Source organism: Ruditapes philippinarum, unplaced genomic scaffold (assembly GCF_026571515.1).
Source record: "Ruditapes philippinarum isolate M1 unplaced genomic scaffold, ASM2657151v2 ctg195_1_1_1_1, whole genome shotgun sequence".
NCBI lineage: Eukaryota > Metazoa > Mollusca > Bivalvia > Venerida > Veneridae > Ruditapes > Ruditapes philippinarum.
In genome coordinates, this window is record NW_026853905.1 from 295693 (window position 1) to 315770 (window position 20078).

At 31.8% G+C, this 20078-nt stretch overlaps 1 protein-coding gene across 1 annotated transcript in view; it reads right to left on the minus strand.

Moving 5' to 3' along the window:
- Positions 1-256: 256 nt before the first annotated feature.
- The window catches only part of LOC132738333 (kinetochore-associated protein 1-like), a 54954-nt gene continuing 35132 nt past the window's right edge, over positions 257-20078 (minus strand). The window contains exons 38-62 of the mRNA XM_060725819.1: positions 19713-19900; positions 19023-19124; positions 18371-18499; positions 16686-16795; positions 16040-16225; positions 15493-15580; positions 14976-15071; positions 13670-13760; positions 13190-13248; positions 12318-12458; positions 11861-11945; positions 11657-11682; positions 11070-11310; positions 9876-9987; positions 9465-9534; positions 8860-8972; positions 8449-8584; positions 7926-8021; positions 7283-7394; positions 6613-6676; positions 6339-6462; positions 5738-5824; positions 5100-5245; positions 3301-3424; positions 257-720 (exon numbers count right to left, since the gene is read on the minus strand). Of these exons, the coding sequence (XP_060581802.1) occupies positions 673-720; positions 3301-3424; positions 5100-5245; positions 5738-5824; positions 6339-6462; positions 6613-6676; positions 7283-7394; positions 7926-8021; positions 8449-8584; positions 8860-8972; positions 9465-9534; positions 9876-9987; positions 11070-11310; positions 11657-11682; positions 11861-11945; positions 12318-12458; positions 13190-13248; positions 13670-13760; positions 14976-15071; positions 15493-15580; positions 16040-16225; positions 16686-16795; positions 18371-18499; positions 19023-19124; positions 19713-19900 (2774 nt within the window). The 3' untranslated portion in view covers positions 257-672. The remainder of the gene's footprint in view (positions 721-3300; positions 3425-5099; positions 5246-5737; positions 5825-6338; positions 6463-6612; positions 6677-7282; positions 7395-7925; positions 8022-8448; positions 8585-8859; positions 8973-9464; positions 9535-9875; positions 9988-11069; positions 11311-11656; positions 11683-11860; positions 11946-12317; positions 12459-13189; positions 13249-13669; positions 13761-14975; positions 15072-15492; positions 15581-16039; positions 16226-16685; positions 16796-18370; positions 18500-19022; positions 19125-19712; positions 19901-20078) is intronic.

Below are 20078 nucleotides of genomic sequence, written 5' to 3' on the forward strand. Positions count from 1 at the left end.
CCCATTTTTCACAAGGTTTTTCTTCTCGACGATTAATGTTAATTAACAAAAAAAAATTTAAGCAGTGTATACAGGTTTTAATAGATTTCAAGTTAACAATTATTATGTTAACATATAAAACAATATGTAACAAAGTAACAATATAAGATCAGAATACAAACTGCTATTGCAAATATATCAATTTAATTTATCAGATCATTGAACATCAGCTTAATGAAGCTTGTAGAATATTTAATCACTCTGAAACTATGTTTCTGTTTAGTTTAAATTTATTTCATATAAGTTATTTCATACAAGTTAATTCAGTAAGTTATTCAATATACATATTGAAAATTAACTTTGTCATTGTAACATATATAATAAAGAAAATGATACCATTCAAACAAATTGTCAACAAAACAATATTTCATAACATTCTACAATTAATGTGCATTTCCATTCTCATGTAGTTAATCACACTGTGCAGCTTTTCTATTTGTTTACCCACATTAACCTTAAATATCTTTTTTAGCAATCCTGTATGCTAGATAAATTCAATTACTTTCAATGTTAGCTCTGCTTAATTGAAAACAATATATACAGATAATATAATGAATAATATATTTGTAAGCAGTGTTAGTTCTTTTTTATGATTCCTGTCAGCACAGTTGAAAATTTATTACAGCAATAACTCTACATCATAGCAGAATATTCTTGTAGATTCTGCATCTTCAAATAGCCCTGAAATAAAAAGAATATATTTGTACACTACAGTTAAAACAAGAGCTGTCCGTAAGACAGCGCGCTCGACTTTTTTATTGCTTGCCAATAAAAAAAGTTTTTGCAGTAAAAGGCAATACAAGAATCTCTGTATTTTTAAAGTGAACTAGTTGTTTGATACCCTTGAATATTACAGCAATGTTTATATGACATAATTTATGGTAAAGTGAACAAGTGGATAGGAATGAATTTTTTTAGATTTTTTAAGTTTTTTAGTGCTTGCCTATAATACAAAACATTGACAGTTAAGGGCCATAATTCAAATAAAATCTTTGACAGAATTACCTTCTCCTGGACATGTTTGGGAATCATGATTGTAAACAAGTATTCCAACTTTCAAATTAATATCTCAAACAGTTCAGTCAAAAAGTGGACTGGTACTAAAAACTTAACCAAGATTCTAAGTCGATAAAAGGCCTTAATTTTTAAAACAAATCCTTGACAGAGTTACCTTCTCTTGCGTACAGATGGGGGTAATGATGTGAAATAGCATTAAAAGTTTCAAAGCAATATCTTCAAAGGGTTAAGGCAATAAGTGGATTTTACCCATATTCAATGTATTTTCTAAGTCAAAAAGGGGCATAATTCTGTCAAAAACCTTGACAGAGTTATGTCCTCTTGTCTGTTGATGAAGGTCGTGATGGTTAACAAGTATGGTCAGTTTCAAAGCAATACCTCCAATGGTTTTGAAATAAAGTGAGGTGGTACAAAAAACTTAACCAAGCTCAATACACTTTCTAAGTCAAAAAAGGGCCATAATTCTGTCAAAAACCTTGACAGAGTTATGTACTCTTGTCTGTAGATGGAGGTTATGATGGTGAACAAGTATGGTAAGTTTCAAAGCCATACTTGTAATACTTCTGAAATAAAGTGGGGTGGTACGAAAAACTTAACCAAGGTGTGACGCCAACGCCGACGCCGACGCCGGGGCGAGTAGGATAGCTCCCCTTTTCATAGAAAAGTCGAGCTAAAAACAGAACTTTTGATATCTATTAGCAGAAATTTTTAAGCCGTTTTCTTTGGAAGCCTCATACTATCTCGCAACAGGAGCTGTTGGATATATAGCACAATCAACTATTCTAACTACAATATAGTGAAATAAAAGCAGGTCCTCAGAAACAAAAACAGGGCATAATTATGACAAAGTTCAAGACAGTTATATCCTCTTTACCTTATACTTGGGAAGATATTAGGCTTAACACAAGAATTTAAAGGCCATATATAAAAGTCTTTATAACTTAAATGGAAAACCTACGCTTGCCCCACCCCCGACAATTGTTGCTTTGGAAGGACTGCAAAATAATGAGGCAAAATGTACAAGGGATCAAATGTTATGAAATCACCCTGAGAACTTGCTTTACATGATGATTGATTTCTTACAACCAAAGAGAAAAATTGTCACCTGTTCTGTCACCTATTTGTGTTGCAACAGGAAATTTTAATATATTCATAAATAGTCAAAACTAGACTTATCACTGAAGGTGATTAATACCCCCACCAGCAACTTTGATTTTTTGAAAAATAAGTAGAAAAAAATTTGAACACAAACTATCAAATGTGTACAAGGAAGTATTTCAATTAATTGTAATCCCAACTTGGGTCTCCAAATAAGCTTGCTTTTCACAAAGTTTGATTACAATATCTCATTCCTAACTCTAGTTATGGTCCGGAAACCATTTTTAGTAACACTGTTACGGTGACCTTGACCCTAGGGGGTCCAAATGCAATACCAACCCAGGTCTTCTATACACCAAATTTGATTGTAATATCTCATTCCTAACTCAAGTTATTGCCCGAAAACCATTTTTCTATTTTTAGTAACAGTGACCTTGACCCCAGGGGATCCAAGCAAAAACACCAAGTTTGTAACAATATCTCATTCCTAACTGTAGTTATTGTCCAGAAACCATTTTTCTATATTTAGTAACGGTGACCTTGACCCAAGGGGGTCCAAATGCAATATCAACCCAGGTCTTCATGTAAGCTTGCTATACCCCAAGTTTGATAACAATATCTCATTCCTAATTCTAGTTATTGTCCGGAAACCATTTTTCTATTTTTAGTAACGGTGACCTTGACCCCAGTGGGTCCAAATGCAATACCAACCCAAGTTTTGATAACAATATCTCATTCCTAACTCTAGTTATTATCCGGAAAAGCATTTTGCTATTTTTAGAAATGGTGACCTTGACCCCAAGGGGTCCAAATGCATAACCAACCAGGGACTTCTTATAAGCTTGCTGTACATTAAATTTGATTACAATATTTTATTCCTTACTCTAGTTATTGTCCGGAAACCATTTTTCTTTTTTTAGTAACAGTGGCCTTGACCCTAGGGGGTCCAAATGCAATACCAACCGGAGTTTCCACATAAGGTTGCTATATACCAAGTTTGATTACAATACCTCATTCCAAACTCTAGTTATCGTCCGGAAACCATGATGTGGACCGACCGACCGACCGACAAGCTGACTCCTATATACCCCCCCTAAACTTCGTTTGTGGGGGTATAATAAGAATATGAATTGAAGTTTTGTTAACCTTAAGCAGTGCTGTAGAACTGTCTTCTTCCTCTTCCTCCTCATCTATATACTGTGCTACCTTCATACAAACATCCGTGTGGGCATTTGTATATACCATCACCAATGTACGAGCTTCTGATAACCTGTAATCATTGATATATGTAAGTTAGATAACTACATTAATAAACTGATTTATAAGATTATAGCAACTTGATACAATTTGTAATGAACCTACATGTTTCACTAAAACTGAAAATACTTCTGCTCTAACGATCTTTTAAGTGATATAATGAGTAAAGAATATATCTTTAACTTGTAATCAATACAAATATGACTAATTGGCAATTTTGACAAAGTATTTCCTTTTCTTTAGGAAAAAGACTAATACAAGCTATTTCTACACACATGGGTGCAAGTTTTCCGGCATGTGCCGGAAGTTCCGGTTTTTCACGTCCTGGAGGAATCATTTTTGCAAATCACTTAAATCCGTTGAGATATTTTGAGGGGTATGGTGCGGGTCTACTCTTTCAAACTGAGAAGTACCACCGATCAGAAGTTCATAATCGAGAACACTAGGGACGCTCACGGTTGTTCTCGAAGTGTCAATAGTAAACTTTCGCGGAAACTGCCGATAGTTTCCGAAGATATACGAAATGTTAACGAAAACATATATTTTTAATCCCGGCATGCAATTTTATCCGTAAATTTATTACAACGATTTAGATTGGCGCGCTAATTATAACCATTCAATGAAAAAGCAGCTTCATTCTCGATTCGGCTATAGAGTAATATGTTAACAGAAAGAGATAGTCAAAACGAAGGATTATGAGAAGACTACAAAAAATAAATGGAGATTGGAATGGTTGTCTGAATGTGATCGAAACGTGGGATGACTACGGAAACTGGCTGAAAAAGCCAGACGTTCCCGGCGTAGCTTTCTATGTAGAAAAACCATCAAGTATGGATAAAAGAATTAAAACACACACAGACGATCCAAACCATTATTATTTAGTTGCCATTGTAGACTTAAAATTGATTGTGTTGTTATATTCATATACATTATCAAATGTCACTATGTTTGATTTTGTGTGCATGCTTTCTTTGTAAAAAGTATATGTCTTTAGTTTTGAAATGACTTTGATGGTTAAGCCTAAATATTTTTATTGGTAGATAATACATGTAGTCACTTGGCCTATTTTTTAAGTATATTCTTCATCCTTTACTAAGTTGTATTTTATTTATTTAATTTCATTTTTTTTTTACAAGATATGAAATAAAATTGTACTTTAAGAAAAAACTTATATAGATCTACTTCTGATATTCAGGGAATTGCATTTTAGGCCTTCAAATGTGCTATTATGCAGGAGCTTCTGGGGGCCTCCGGCCCCATGGACCCATGGCCGGGCGTTGCCCTGGACCCTACGGGGGCCCTTGCGCCCCCTGGCCCCCAACAAACAGTTCAGGTTTTTCAAAATTTTTAACTTGCACCCATGTATTTCTACACACCTTATGATATTTTATTATCTTAACCTTCAAAACTTAATTTCTATTTGTATTAGGATTACTCTATTCATACATGTTTACTTTTTTTGATGATCAAGTGGGAGATTTTTCTTCAAAAAAGAGGGAGACTTTAAAATTTGCAATAAACAAAGAAGAAAGTTCTGACATCAAAAAGAGGGAGATTTCTTTAATTTGTAAAAATACCCCTTATTTTAAGAAAAATCATTGAAAATATAGCTGCAAATGCTAAAAGTGGGAGAGTTCACATGTCTATTATTTTCATTCAATATTAATCTGCCCCCTTATAGCTCTTACCTTTGATGTTTTATAGCAAACAGTAACAGGTCATCTATTTGTTTCATCTTGACACAATACTCTACAAACTGTTGTTGGTATGGTGTATCTAGAATCTGTTCAAACCTCTCACATACCAACATATCTTTATATACACTCTCTTGTATCTGATAATACATAAAACAACATTGAGATTTAATCATGTAATCATTAGGCTTGAAGTAAAATTAACCCTACCAATGATATCTTGTTTGATAATTAAAGTATAAATTGCAGATATTTTAAAATGTATTCTAAACCATGCTTTTGCTTTTTATGCCTAAGAAATTAAGTTTACTTCTTCACTACAACAAACAAATGCTTGTTTGCTTTAAACACATGAGCCATCCTGCTGAAAATTGTACATAATCATCCATTAGTTTTGAAAATGGGACTGATTTCCTAGTAAAAGGGGAAGGGTTTCATAGTAAATAAGGTGTCTGCCTCTCAACCCAGGGATCATGGGTTCTCGCTCTACTTTTGTCATGACTTTGTCTCCTCATACGACACCAGTACTGGATAGTCGAAAGTGCTTAATATACATTGCAAGAATTTCTTTCACAATCATGCTTAAATATGAAATTATCTTTAAACTAAACTAGCTTTCAAATTTTAATTACCTTAGTACTGATTCCATGACTAAGACCACATTGGAGCATATAGTCAATGTTATCCAGGATTTGTCTGCCTTCCTCACTCACTTTATTCTATACAAAAACAAGAAAAGTGTTTTATCAAAAAACATATTATACAAAGTACATGTCTAATTAAGTAAACTGAAAATATAAGATAATATTCAAGAAATTAATTTACTAAATCTTCACAGTAACTTTTGACCCAGTCAATAGGTTAATTTTTTTAAGACACAATTTAACTAAATTGAGGTATTTGGTAAACAATAGAATTTTCAGTCCAATATTCTTTCAAAGATAATCAGAATTTTGTAAACATTAAAGAGCTAAGCCAGTCTACAAATGTATGCAGTTTGTCTTTTCTCTAAAAATTAGAATTTACATATTAAAATCACTGTTAGTTATAAGAGACAGCCCCAAAAAACAAATCAAGTCCATTACACTAAAGCACAGAACTTCAATTAGATTTATTTACAGCAAAATGATTTTGTGTCTGAAGTTTTTAATTAAAAAACCAGCAGAGTCATGTTTAGCTTTCAACTGCTACAGTAGTCTCATTTAACTGAGAGTGAAACAGAGTTATAGCTACCTGAAACATGGAGTCAGACGATGATTTACAGATGATGAGACATCCCAGAGAGCAAGCCGGCATCTCTAACTTGTGGTATAGTTTAGATAACATGTCACCATCCAGATCCCTCAATACAGGACATCTGAAAACATGACAAAAACATTGTATTAGACTTATTGAGCACAAGTTTGAATCCTGTAATTCTTATTTTCATTTTTTTTATTCTTTGGATTTTTTTTTCAACTTTTATCTTTCTGTTTATGTTTTCTCACATCATGTAAATCAAACTTACCTTAACAAGACATTGAAGTAATGTACACATGTGTCTGTCTGTTCTTTACTCAAAGGTGAACATACTGAAAGAAAGATAAACATATTTAATACTGTTTTATATTACTGTTAAAGATGTTTCCGTATAATATTTTGATGCAACTGTCTCTTTGTGAAATATCTTTCAGGAGTAACAGATTTACAAAAAAATCTTTAATAAATAAAAAAGTGAATCATAGAAATGTCACAAACCATGTGACAGTTCTCTGATGACTTACATGTATGTTTTTCAAAACATACAGTTTGAAACAGGCAAATTGTAAATTTGGACGTACAAGTGTGACCTTGACTTTTGAGCCAGAGACCCCATTTTTGTACATAACACCTCAATGGCGAACACATTTACGCATAGATATTTCAAATCCACCTAAGAATGACAGAATTTATGACCAGACACAATCATAAGAGCACTTTGATGAACATGGGTCTGGTGTCTTAATCTGCTTCACATTTATGCAAAATTATTTCAAAATCCATTAATAAATGATACTGTTATTTTCAAAATCCATTAATAAATGATAATGTTATGAACCAGGGGGATGGACAGACGGTGCAAAAACTTCATGTCTCCGCAAAAATTGAGTATGAGGAAATAAAATTTCTCAAAACTAGAATTTTAACTTGGTTCTCACCTTTGAGTAGAGGCATGGATACAACAGTATACCACATTTTAGGGAAAGCTGCAATCTGCCATAGTTCTGGCACATTGTTGAGGCGCAACAACACATATTCTAGCTGGGTCACCTGAAGATATCATCTCACTGAATTATCAAACTTTCAGAATCTCTATCAATCAAAAATATACAACTACAAATGAAATATGTGATAAAAAAATAATTAAATATAATTTACCAGGTAATGTCATCTGGCCAAATTCCAGCTTTACTGGTGGGGGAAGTCAGTATGTGCCCATTCATTCATTACTTCATGTACAAAGATCACCAACTTTATATGAATTACCACATTGAAAGTCCCAGTTATTTTCGAAACATACAGCAGTAAAGGGCATTGTAGTAAAATAAGTTACCATAACTAAAGTCACCGTTAACTTGATGCTTAACCATTTCCTCCATGACTTCTATTCATTTGCTCTGTTATTCCTACTCAAACATAACAGTGTGTGATGCAATGGACAGGATAACATCATATATGTTAGACATAGAGCAGTGACATTGCTTCACTTCTAAGACTAGCTCCACGCACATATTTACTGATTTTGAATATCAAGTAAAATACAGCTATTCATAATGCAACAAAATTTACAGATAAACTCACCAGTCCAAATGAATGAAGCCTCTGCAGAATGCTTGTCCATAACTGGAAGTCATAGATCTCAAAATCTAGGCACAAACATGACACCAATGTCACAGCCTGTGAAAATATATTCAAGTAGTTCAAGTTTCATTATAATTTTATTATTTCTTACATTAAGTATCAACGGTTCTGTCTATCAATAACAAAACTATTTTTGAAGAGTGGGGGCTTAGTGGTACATATGTCTGCTTCACAACTCAGTGATTCCAGGTTCAAGTCTGACTTGAGTTACAACTGTTTTCCTGATATGGACCGGTTCTGGTTAGTTCCAGGTACCGGAACCTAGTGGTTCAAATAAGCTACAAGCTTTCTTCACAACACAGCTTGAATAAATTAAGTTTAAACTAAACAAATACCCTGTTTTTACAGTTAAAATACTGCAGAACTTTCAATTTATAAAGGGTATGTAAAAATCATGAGGATATTCAAAAACTAAGACCAAAATCACAATCAAAGAACATTCAGTATGAAAAGGAAAACTCACAGTTTTTTCATGACTATGATTTTTCCAGATTCCTTTCACCAATCCTTCTTTATGACAGGAGATAAATGTTTCTACAGTATGTCGAATGTGAAGTTTCTCCAGACTTGACAGATAAATCATCACATGTAGAAGATTCCTGTAAATATTCAATAACATACATATTATATATCATTTTATAAATTTTCTCCAACACAGAAGATATTTCACCTAAGGTTACCCTCAAATACATGAATACATAACCTCATGAACATAGACAATGCTTTGAATTAGGAAATTTCCATTTTTACCATTATGGATTTCAACATAAAACAGCAAAGCTGTCAACAGTGTTGTCAGCTGCATGGATGTGCTGACATGACAGACATTTAGCAGTAGTCAAAGATGACTCTATTTTTTATATGATTTACTTACCTTATATCCTCAAGTGACTTGTTACATTCTTTCTGCATGGTAGCATCATCACATAGGTGAAGTAAACATCTTAATGCCCTGATACAGCATACTGTCTCACGACCTTCATGTGGCTGAAATATCCTCAATAGTGTTTATTTACAATTATTGTAATAAATAGAAGTCAACTGGTTTTCAGAAATATTAGTAGTACTTAATAAATTAACTATTCCATGACCAGTTTTTTCTATATACACTTCTATATTTTGAACTTTTCTAATATTCATAACAAAGATTATCTAAAAAACTGACATTTCAAGCTGAAAAAGAGTTTAGAAAATAATATTATCCGCGACAAGGGCGTGAGGAAAAATTCTTTTCAATCAAATCAGTGTGATTTTCTGATTTCCAACAAAATATTATCATACTAGCATTACAACATGGATGAGAACTTTGTAGCCAAATTATAATGTCTGTAGCCTATTCATTAAAACTTCAGCAAATTTCATGGAATCTTTATAAAGGATGCTACATGATATCCTATCAATATATTACAAACTATACCAGTAATAAAGAGCAAGAAGTTCAACAAATCAAAAACTAATATCTGAAAAATACACAATTACCTTTAGGGCATACTCAAACAATCTCATGATATTCTTTTCATTGTTTTCTTTCTCAACAAGGTGAACAATTCTGAAATACAGTACATTTTTACTACAAATGATATCACTATTTACAGATTAAATGTGAATGAAAGAACATTTAACCAACCATTTATTAAACTCTGTTGGATTCTCAATACAAATAATGTTTCTTGACAATACTGATCTAAGTTATTACAACAAAGATATTGTAATATACATGACTAGGTGAGGAAAAATTGTTAGCCAGTTTCAGATACTACAATACAAAGGATAATTTCATCTGAAAGACAAATTACCCCTGCAAAGAACAATGCCTTTACTTTTTTTTTAAATTATGGCAAATCATGTGACAGAACATCCTTAGAAAAAAATAATATTTCAACTTCTCACCTTTTGAAATTGATTTCCTCATCATCATCATCAATTTCTCGAAGTGTTTCACTTAGTTTGATATTCTCCAAGCTAAATGTCATTGTCTGAAATAAAAAAACTGTTGCATTATCTAATCTAATTCTTGAGATTCTCTTATAATTTCATTTTCTTTGTTTTAAGCTGAAGGCAATGATGTAACTTAATTTCGATTGTATTTATGTATACATGTACCAGCTATAGATTGATTAGGCAAGTCATATGTTAGACATTTCACATACAACATGTGTCAGTCAAGTCTCCACTGTGTGCTAATACAAATGTTGTTTTACTTACAAAAGTTTTTACTTCTGAATCACAAAATTAAATTAATTCAAGTCAATTATCAATTTAAGTGCAGTTACAAATCTATTTAATCCATCAAAAGTATTGCCCCAAAAAAATTTGGCCCTATTCAGTACCCCTTTAAAACAGTTGTAGTGGTAAAAGCATTAAAATTAAAGGATTAAACGCATAGAATGGTATTTGCAGTTGATTACAGGTCAAATTTGTTGTGTCTTTTTCCAGACTGAAACCTTTCATGATAAAGGTATTAGTCCCCTTTATAAATATTGTTGATATCAGCAATTTCCTGCAGCAGCTTATTCTGAAAACAAAAATCTCAAAATAAACCCCATACAAAAGAATTTTTTTAGTTTTGTAGTCATGTTGTCTGCTGTTGACTTTTAAAAAAAATAGAAAAACCCAAAAACGTCTGTAATCAATTGTAAATTTTACAATAAATCAAATGACACGGGAACCCCGGGGTCAGGGAAAATTCTCAATGAAACTGAAGACGTTCATTTTACTATGACACAGAATCCGATTCTGTACCATTACTACTTGCATTTCTTACTGCCAACCTTTCAATATAGGTCACATAAAACAGCGGTTGAGGACTAATGCAATTTATCCTATTGACAATTATATGTCTCTCCAAAGTCGAATCTGAAAATAAAAGTCTCTTTACTATAGTTTGAGTTTTGAGCTGAAACATTATCTGTTTACAGCCACCCTTTCATCCAATAAGGTAACCAGAGAAGTTCATCACCAAACAATTTAACACAAGAATACAGCGCAATGGCAGTGAATGACAAGTGACTGTTCTCATCAATGACCTTAACAACTCAGCCATGCATGTCTTTTTTAATTTATTTATCTATGACAAATACTAACCAGGTTTGATTGATCCAGCTTCCCATTCAAGCTGTGTGATACTAGGATGTTCATATAATTTCTGTAACAGTAATGATGGTTTGTCTGTGCTTTGTAACAACTCTGCTTCACCAAGACCATTCAAACACAGGGCTTGTGCTGATGCCATCTTCTGCCAGTGACTGAGAAATTTCAGGTAGGCTGCCTTTGCTTTCTCTTTCTTTCCACACTTTGTAAAATACAAGTCAATTGTGATATTTAACTGGAGTGAACATAGGATATATTAACCAAATAAATGGTATTTTTGTCAAGTTGGTAGTCTAAGATACCAAATTTTAATTTCAGTACATTTCATGGACATTAGGAAGTATCATTGCTGGAGCATAATTTAACTAAAACTTTAATATCATGCATTAATGGTTCAACAAGGTAATGCAGCAACACTATACAATATCCATAGAGCATTGTTTTGAAGTAAACAAGAATATTTTCATCAGAAAAGAAAAAATTCACCAAAAAAATTTAAAAAAAACCCCCTAACCCCAAAAAGTTGATACATAAAAAATCTTCAATAATTTTTCAAGTGCCAAAAACCTCTAATTTTTCACGTGTTTCAGGACCAACTTTCTCGAACCTAAATAATATTTATGTTTATTGCTTTTAAATTCACTTTAATGCCCCTGCTGATTTACCCTATTATAAAAATCAATCTTTTACAAAAAAATTTTTTTCAAATGTAATAACTTTCTTATTATATCTAAAAAAAAATTCAAACCTTTCTTAGAATTTAAAAATGAAAATAAAGGAGATACCCAAGGGTAGTTTGGTGACCATCCATTTAGCACATGCAAGAGAGCTCTCACAATTCTTAATGCTCTGTAACACTTGTACAGCATCCTGGGGTAATAAGAAATAAATATTTATAAATCAAAGGATCACATGTGTTAATTAATACATAGAAAATATTTAAAAAAAAAATAAAGCATTATCATATCAATATGAATAACATGAAGATATTAATGTTCCTATTGTTTCATCACAAAATATTTCAAATGTTATCATTCCATTGAATTAATACAAGACTAAATTCTAATATTTAAGATAAAGATAAAATCTAGACTTCTTCCTTTATAAGGAATACTAATTTAATAAAGATAATGGTGTTACAAAGTTATTCTACAGTACATTAATGAGTAGATTAGAAACAAAGTAATATTTACTTTTTACATTACATGTGACCAAACAAAGATAGATATAGTATAAGTATACCTGTAGTAGGATTTGGTTGGCCTGTTCGGGTCTCCAGTTCCAATGACTCATGTCTGATCCTCCATCAGGGCTTGTAAATGTTTCTGTATACACTCTAACCATGTTCTGTACTGCTGTTAGACATATCTGGTCTGGTGATAACTGAAATATGTATACAATAATACGTCCCCACATATAAGGTTATTTCCTTAAATGAACTGGTACTTGGGAAGGCAATACGTTTCATTCCTTAAAATACCGTTATATGTACTTGTACATTCTTTTGTGGGATCTGGGAACTATCAGAGGTTGTCTATAATGACAATGTTCCAAACAAGGTCGTTTGGGGTTTATGTACATGTACATGTATATACAATTAGAAGTCCTAACATCTACAGTAAGTCTAATATGCCTAATGAAATAGTATCAAATATATGTTTTCATAAAAAAAAGTCATTCAATTATAAATTCTGACTAAGAAAGTTACACACTGAAGTGTACAACAGTCCTCAGGGTGCAAGACATTTTTTTTTATCTTTGCATTTGGAGCAGGATATATAGTCTCATTACTTTACCTTAAGAAAATTCCCATTGCTTCATGAATATTAGTACAGGAGAATAAAACAGACAACTAAAGTTTGGCATATAAGATACTGTCCCATCAACTTAAACAAATAAACTTAGATGTTAGAAAAATTCACCTATATCAAAAAGCTTTAAAATAAGTATTTCCGAAAGGACACACAATCATAATAACTGTTAGGATAAGGCTAATAATTACACTTATGAGATAATGAAATACCAACATAGTGTTAAAGTTCAGGATTAGAATTTTAATTGAAAAAACAAAGAGTTAAATTTATATCATATGACAAATTTAAAGATATCCTTACACTGAGCAGTTTCGCCATCAGAAGCCATGTAGCAACTGTCTCTCTATTCAACTCTGGAGCTACAAAAGATACAAAACACAGTATACCAAAAGATATGTAGTTCCATTCAACACATATATGTATATAAGTGACTGATTGACTGAAAGAATTATACAAGAACTAGTTTTATCTGCTGCCAGGTAACATAATAAATAAATTATATTCTTTTTTTTTAAAGTTATGGGTACATTTCAGTTTTTATTTCTCAAATTTACCTTGTTACTTGAATATATTAACATTTTCTTATATCATAGACTAATTTAAACTGGTGTTCTCTTAGTAAATTAGATTGCCTCCAGGAATTACTGGTTCCAGCCCTTCTCATCGGCATTTTCTACATGATATTAGTACTAAAGGCACACAAAAATTTCATTCTTACATGATTATGTTTTCACTATTAAGATTATCAGGATATATTAGTCTATTGGTTAGTTTGCTTACTGATCACTTTCCAGGGATCTTTATGCAGTAAAGGGTGCACAGGTAGTCTGGTCTTACTCTCTGGTGGTAAAGATGCCATAAATATCTGAGACTGTAATAAACACATAGGGCTTAACATTTTTATATGTCCTTAAAATGATAAAATGTCCGTTTATGGCACAGTATAGCTTACCACATATTAATATACATGTACAGTGGAGCCTGCCTAATCCGAACTCGTCCGGACCAGAATAAAAGTTCGGATTAGAAAGGTTTCCGGATTAGAAAGGTTTCCGAATTAGAAGGTTCTTTTACATGTTTTTTCATGTTAAATGTATTTGCAAAATAGTTTAAGGAAAGAAAACGGGAATGCATTTGAAATTGCAATTTAGATATTTTATTTTTGCAGTCTCTTATCGTTCATTCTAATACATGTGAATACAAACATACAGAAATGAAAATAAATAAATAAGCAAAAATATTATGTCCTCAAGGGTAAGTTAACCTACGATGTAAAACAGGAGGCGGAGACATAATTAAATATTCGTACCAGCATTTGTCAATTGTTGTTTACTCTTATCCGATTTAGCGACTATCCGAATTCACTGACAGTTTCTATTAATTTTCATTGCTTAATCACGTATCACTGAATCCATTACAAAGGATTAAAAGATATTTTTATTGCATTATATCAAAATATTTATTGAAGGTGACAAAAAACGATCAATTAAGCAATTATAGAAGATATGAAGGCAAGCTAAGTGTAATTTTCACACCTTCGCAGATCATACGTTTCACCCATTATTAATCAAGTGAAATAACACATCATTTTCGTGTATGTTTACACCTGCAAGATGTGCGATTATTTGTTATTTTGAATTAAAGTGTGACATTTGGCAAAATCTGTTCGGATCCGAAAGGTAAATTTTAGAGAAAAATAAGAACAAAAATTGAAAAAAATCATCCGGAATTCGGAGTAGACAGGTTCCGGATCCGAAAGGTTTTTTACTATTGAAAATAGAACGAATAAAATTGGGACCGGACACTTCGTTCGGATAAGAAAGGATTCCGGATTAGAAGGGTTCGGATTAGCAAGGCTCCACTGTATATACTTTCTATAAAAGGTATTCTTGTTAAGGAAATCAAGCAATTTATACATCAAAGAAAAAAAAACTATAAATGTCAATCACTAATCTTTTCTAATCTGACAATAGTAAAATGCAGTCATTTTCAAAATCAATTATCAAATATTCAATTATCTGTCTAAAACTAGATTTATTCATTTCAACAAATTAAAAAGTTAATTGATATCTGATTGTATACTTGCCTCCTTTTTCTCACCACCAATTTTAAATTCAATCTCATATTCAGCTGGAGGTGCATGGCGTGTGTAGACCTTCAGATATTCCAGCAACTTTAATCCCTGAAGAAAGTTCACACCAAAATAATTAAATTGCTAAATTTGTCTGATGTCAAGCTTTTAATTTGGAACTACCCAATGTTAATGTGAGGGATTTTATTATCAAAATGCTAGTCACACAACCAACATCCCTAACAGTGGACAGTGTGGTAAGACTATGGACATGTAGACATTCCTGGTTGCACATATATATTGGTAACATAGGCATGTTATTGTTCCTGCTGGCATTTAAAGGGTTAAGTATATGTACAAAATTACTGCAAATGTATAAAGAAAATATGATGATGCACCATCATTTACCTCAGTTTGACCTACAATCACTAATATCAAAATTATGAAGATCTAAATACAAAATTTTACAACAGAGCTCAGAAAATTTGCAATGAGAAATATATGAGACATGACGTAAAAAATTGTGTAGTACCTTATCTACAGGTATGTCTCCAACATCACTGGACTTGGCCATCACCTCTAGTGCAAACTCTAAAGTCTCATAATCATAACCACTTGTCCTGAAAATAAATTTATCATATATTTCTGCTCATTCCTTGCACTTAGATAAATCTGTCAATGTTCCTAGTGAAATTTTTTATTTGGGCCTTAATACCTTATTTAAGCAAGAGAAAACAATAAACAAGACGATGGGTTACATCTAACATATTTAATTCTCTTAACACAAACTTTATTCAAGAGTGTAAGAAATGAACTCCATCTGTCCAGTTTACATGTACATCTACGTTATTAAAGAGGTATTTAAAAAGGTCAAATCTCAAAAAACAAATCAAATTTAGGGAAGATTACTCGAAAAAGGGTTGGTGACCTCTATTTCTTTTCACTTTAACTGATTCTGTTATCATATTCTTAGATCATGCAAAGATTAAATAAATTCCATTACGTTGTTTTCATTCTACTATAAATAACAAAAGACAACCCCTTTATAACGCAAAATTTAAATACATTGTCATGGTTACCTGTAATAAATTTTCTTTATACATCGCATCAGTTCATCTTCATTTTTGATCATAGAGACGGCCTCCCATGCACGAGATATCACTGAGGCCTTGTTGTTCTCCGTTTCAAATGAAGTATCATCTGGCTGTACAAACAAGTGATCTAAATATAGTAACAATCCCTCATCCACATCCAGCTCAAACGACCTGTAAGATTGAATTACATACATTATTTGTATGAAAGTATAATAGTAATTGCCTAATTGGCATATAAATGATTCTCAAGACATGCAAGAAAACCATTCCAATACTTCAAATATTTTTACCATCAAACCTCCAATTTTTTTAATACAGCATGTGTTCAAACAAGTAAATTAGTTGTTGAGGGTATATGAAAGGAACTCAAGTAAGTCTTTATAAGTAACAGAAAATATTGTTTTACAAATGTACAAGAAAAGCCCTTTCTCTGTTAAGTACAGGATAGAAATCTTATGATAAAAATCATAAATTAAAACATGCTTTATATACATGTAAATCATGCATTGTCACATGAACAGCCAATACATGTAAACATACATGTCTTTTAACTCCTATTTATTCAATTATATTTTTTTTTTACTTCTTTTACTGCTCTGTGTTCAGATTCCAGTGTTACTGAATGACTTACTGACAAAATTCCTTCACTAATGTGGTATCTGCAGCCTCATTTTGTGCAATAGTTGGTAGTAACTTTGTCTTCTCACTGTTTGGTCCTAAAATAGCATCCTTGAAGGAAATCTGCAATGAATTGTTTAATGAATTGTTAATTTTTATGCAAGTTTTGAGCCAATTTGAACAAACAGATATTGTAACATTTTATGTCAGTTTTAACCCATTTATCTATATTTAACAATTGAATCAAAAATCTTACTTATTTAAGCAAGTCTGCTTATAACAAGAGCACTGTATGCCATGTTAAATGCTCATCTGTTAAAAAAAATTTATATCAAAAAAAGGGCATAACTCCCTAGTCCAACTACGCTGCCCTTGTTTCATTTGATAACTTAAAGAATGTTTGAATAATGGGAGATATGAAAGTTTGCATGAGGCAAACAACAATTTAAAGAAAATAAATGAATTTTTACTTACATTTATTTTTAACAAACATGATTTCATCACTTATTTACCCGTTTTACCAATTTCTAGCCAATGTCTATACTAGGATGTGGGATTACAAAATTATTTTTAAAGATGGTGTAACCCCAAAATGCATGTTGTAGTAATTGTTAAATCTCCACTTCAACAAAAAAATAACTTTGTGCCATAATGTTTTGAGCATTAATTTAGCAAAAAAATCTCTCTAAACCTTTTAGCATTCCTATTTAAAGACACCTGTGTTACCAAAGGGAAACATCCAAAAATTAGAAATTAAACCTTCATTTAACTAATTTCCTATATCCCCAGGAAAGCATTGGGGTCTCTAGGCAGTTACAGCTGCTGTCATTACTTTGGGCTCCTTTTGAAGAAATTTGTCCCCTAGAGCTATACCCAAAACCCTGGGCCCCCCCCCCCCCCTTATAGCCTGTAATATACAAACATTTTACTTATTACATATGAAATACAGCTCCGCTTATAAGACCTTTTATAATACTGCACGTTTGTAACGTCGCTTTTCATTGGATAATCGTGACGTTTATAAAGTTTTATATACACAGCTACTGTCGATTCATTAAGAAATCTTACTTTTTTCTCTAAAATATAATGCGTGCTGTATTATAAATTCGTTATAAAGATTGTTAACAGGATATATGGCCGTATATAAAAGGCTGTTTGCAATATAACTCTGGCCTAGCGGCTTGGGTTATATTTACAAACAGCCTTTTATATAAGGCCATATAACCTGTCAACATTCTTTATAACTAATAATATATTTGGTGGGCTAAAGTTGACAATATTTACTATATATTTCAGACTTTGGTCTTAAGTTGACAAAATTTGATATATATTTCAGAGTTTGAAGTCTTAAAATTGGTAAAAATTTGCATGATTTTGAAATATTGGTGTGATCAGCAGAACTAAAGGAACATGATTTTACACTTAACATAATGGGATACACCAAAATATGAGCAAAACTGAATAGCATAAGATGTTTTTATCATCAAATAATCTAGACAGAGCACTGATGGTAAATATATAACAATACAAACATATCATATTACATTTATTTCATAACAATGAAACTACAATATAAATAGTTCGAGCTATTAAAAATCTTAACCCATCAACTTTATTTCATATAAAGAAAGCATGTCAAAAAATAATAATCATAGAACACTTTCCCTTAAAAAAATAAAGATTAGATAAACTTCATACCTTTAGTTTTTTATACTGTTGTCCTGCTGATTTAGTTAACCTCATCATCAGTTCCATCACTTCACGTTTAGGTCGGTTACACAAGTATGTGAATGCTAAATGATCATCTACCCGACTACTGTTAAATATCTGAAATTTTAAATCAGTCAAAAAAATAAATGACTTATGTTCTGAGTTTTAAAAGGACACTTTCAATAGGAAATTTCAGAAATTCTTACAGAAACAAAAAACTAAAACAAAGTGTGATGCTATCTTTGTGTGAAATCAATAGCTCTCCCTAATCTTCAAATAGCTGAGCTAAAATCTAGACTCACATTCCACTGTTTTGTCGGACTTAAGACGGACAGTGTGATTGATGGAAGAACAAACCTATATGACCCTACCAAACATAGAAGTGAATTTTTCTTTCCTGCCTCAAATCTGAAGCTATTACCAAAGATTAATTTTTGAAATAAATTGTACAATGTTGTATCTAACTCGATCATTTAAGGACAGTGTAGGCATGATCTTAGAAAAATGTTTTACTTATCAATAGACTTTTTTTTTTGCTATATGCTTGAAACTGTTATAATTTTCCATTTTTTTTAAAACATAAATTTTCTAATTTTTTTTTAAAAAGACAAGTAATAAGTTTTCTTATAAGTGATCTTACCTTCATGACAAGAGTAAAGACAAGATCTTTCATCATAGCCTTGCTTGTCTTCTCTAAATCCTGCACACATTTCCAGCCCTGTACAATCTTCTCCCTTTGAGCCTATATAAAAACATATACTTTCATTACATTTATTGAAGTAAAATACAAACATAAGTAACAGGATTTCTGTTAATTATAAATTTCTTCAATGTAAATTTCAGACTTTTTAATGCTATTAACAGTTTTAATCTTTATATTGTCAAGTTATGTTGAAATATGTATGGATGAATTTACTTAAAAAAAGTTTCCCATGAAAAATCCTAATAAAAGTATAGTATATTAAAAGTCATATATACACAGAGTCACTGTCCACAGACAGCACACCCCACTTTTCTCAGTGTCAGGTAGTTAAACAAAAGCAACAGAAAAAGGGGCATAACTTTGCAAAAAAATATCTTATGATTATCTGCCCTTTGAAATGGCCTTCTTTCAAGTCAATTTGAAAAATGGATTAACTATCGCCGATGAGAGGATCATGACAATAGTTCCACTTCGTTTCTTCACAAAGTGGAGTTAAAGATGATATTATGTATTTTGACATTTTGTAAATATGAGAGCAGCCACTGATTTTTTAAAACCATTAAGGTGCAGCAATTACGCAAAGCTTCTACACATTAATTGTTAACAGAGATAAAATAAGAACAATACCTCTGATGTGAAGGGCAGACCCATGTCCTGTTGTTGCATATATTGTAACAGTGTCAGCAGCATGTGGAGAGAGAAAGTAAAGGAAAGTTGTATATGACTGTTTTCTCTAAGATGTTGTACCACAGGTAATACACTGTTACATAATAACTGTACTGGAGAACTTTCCTCTACATCTGTCTTTACAGCACCTGTCAAACAGATGTATATATAGCAATCACATTAAATAACATATTAGTTTAATATACTTGTAATTTTCTATTATAAAACATTATCTTTCAATCAACAGTTATCACAGTTAAGACTGTTTCCTGGAAATTATCAGTACAGATACAAGATGAGGAAACATGGCTTAAACCAGAACAGGGT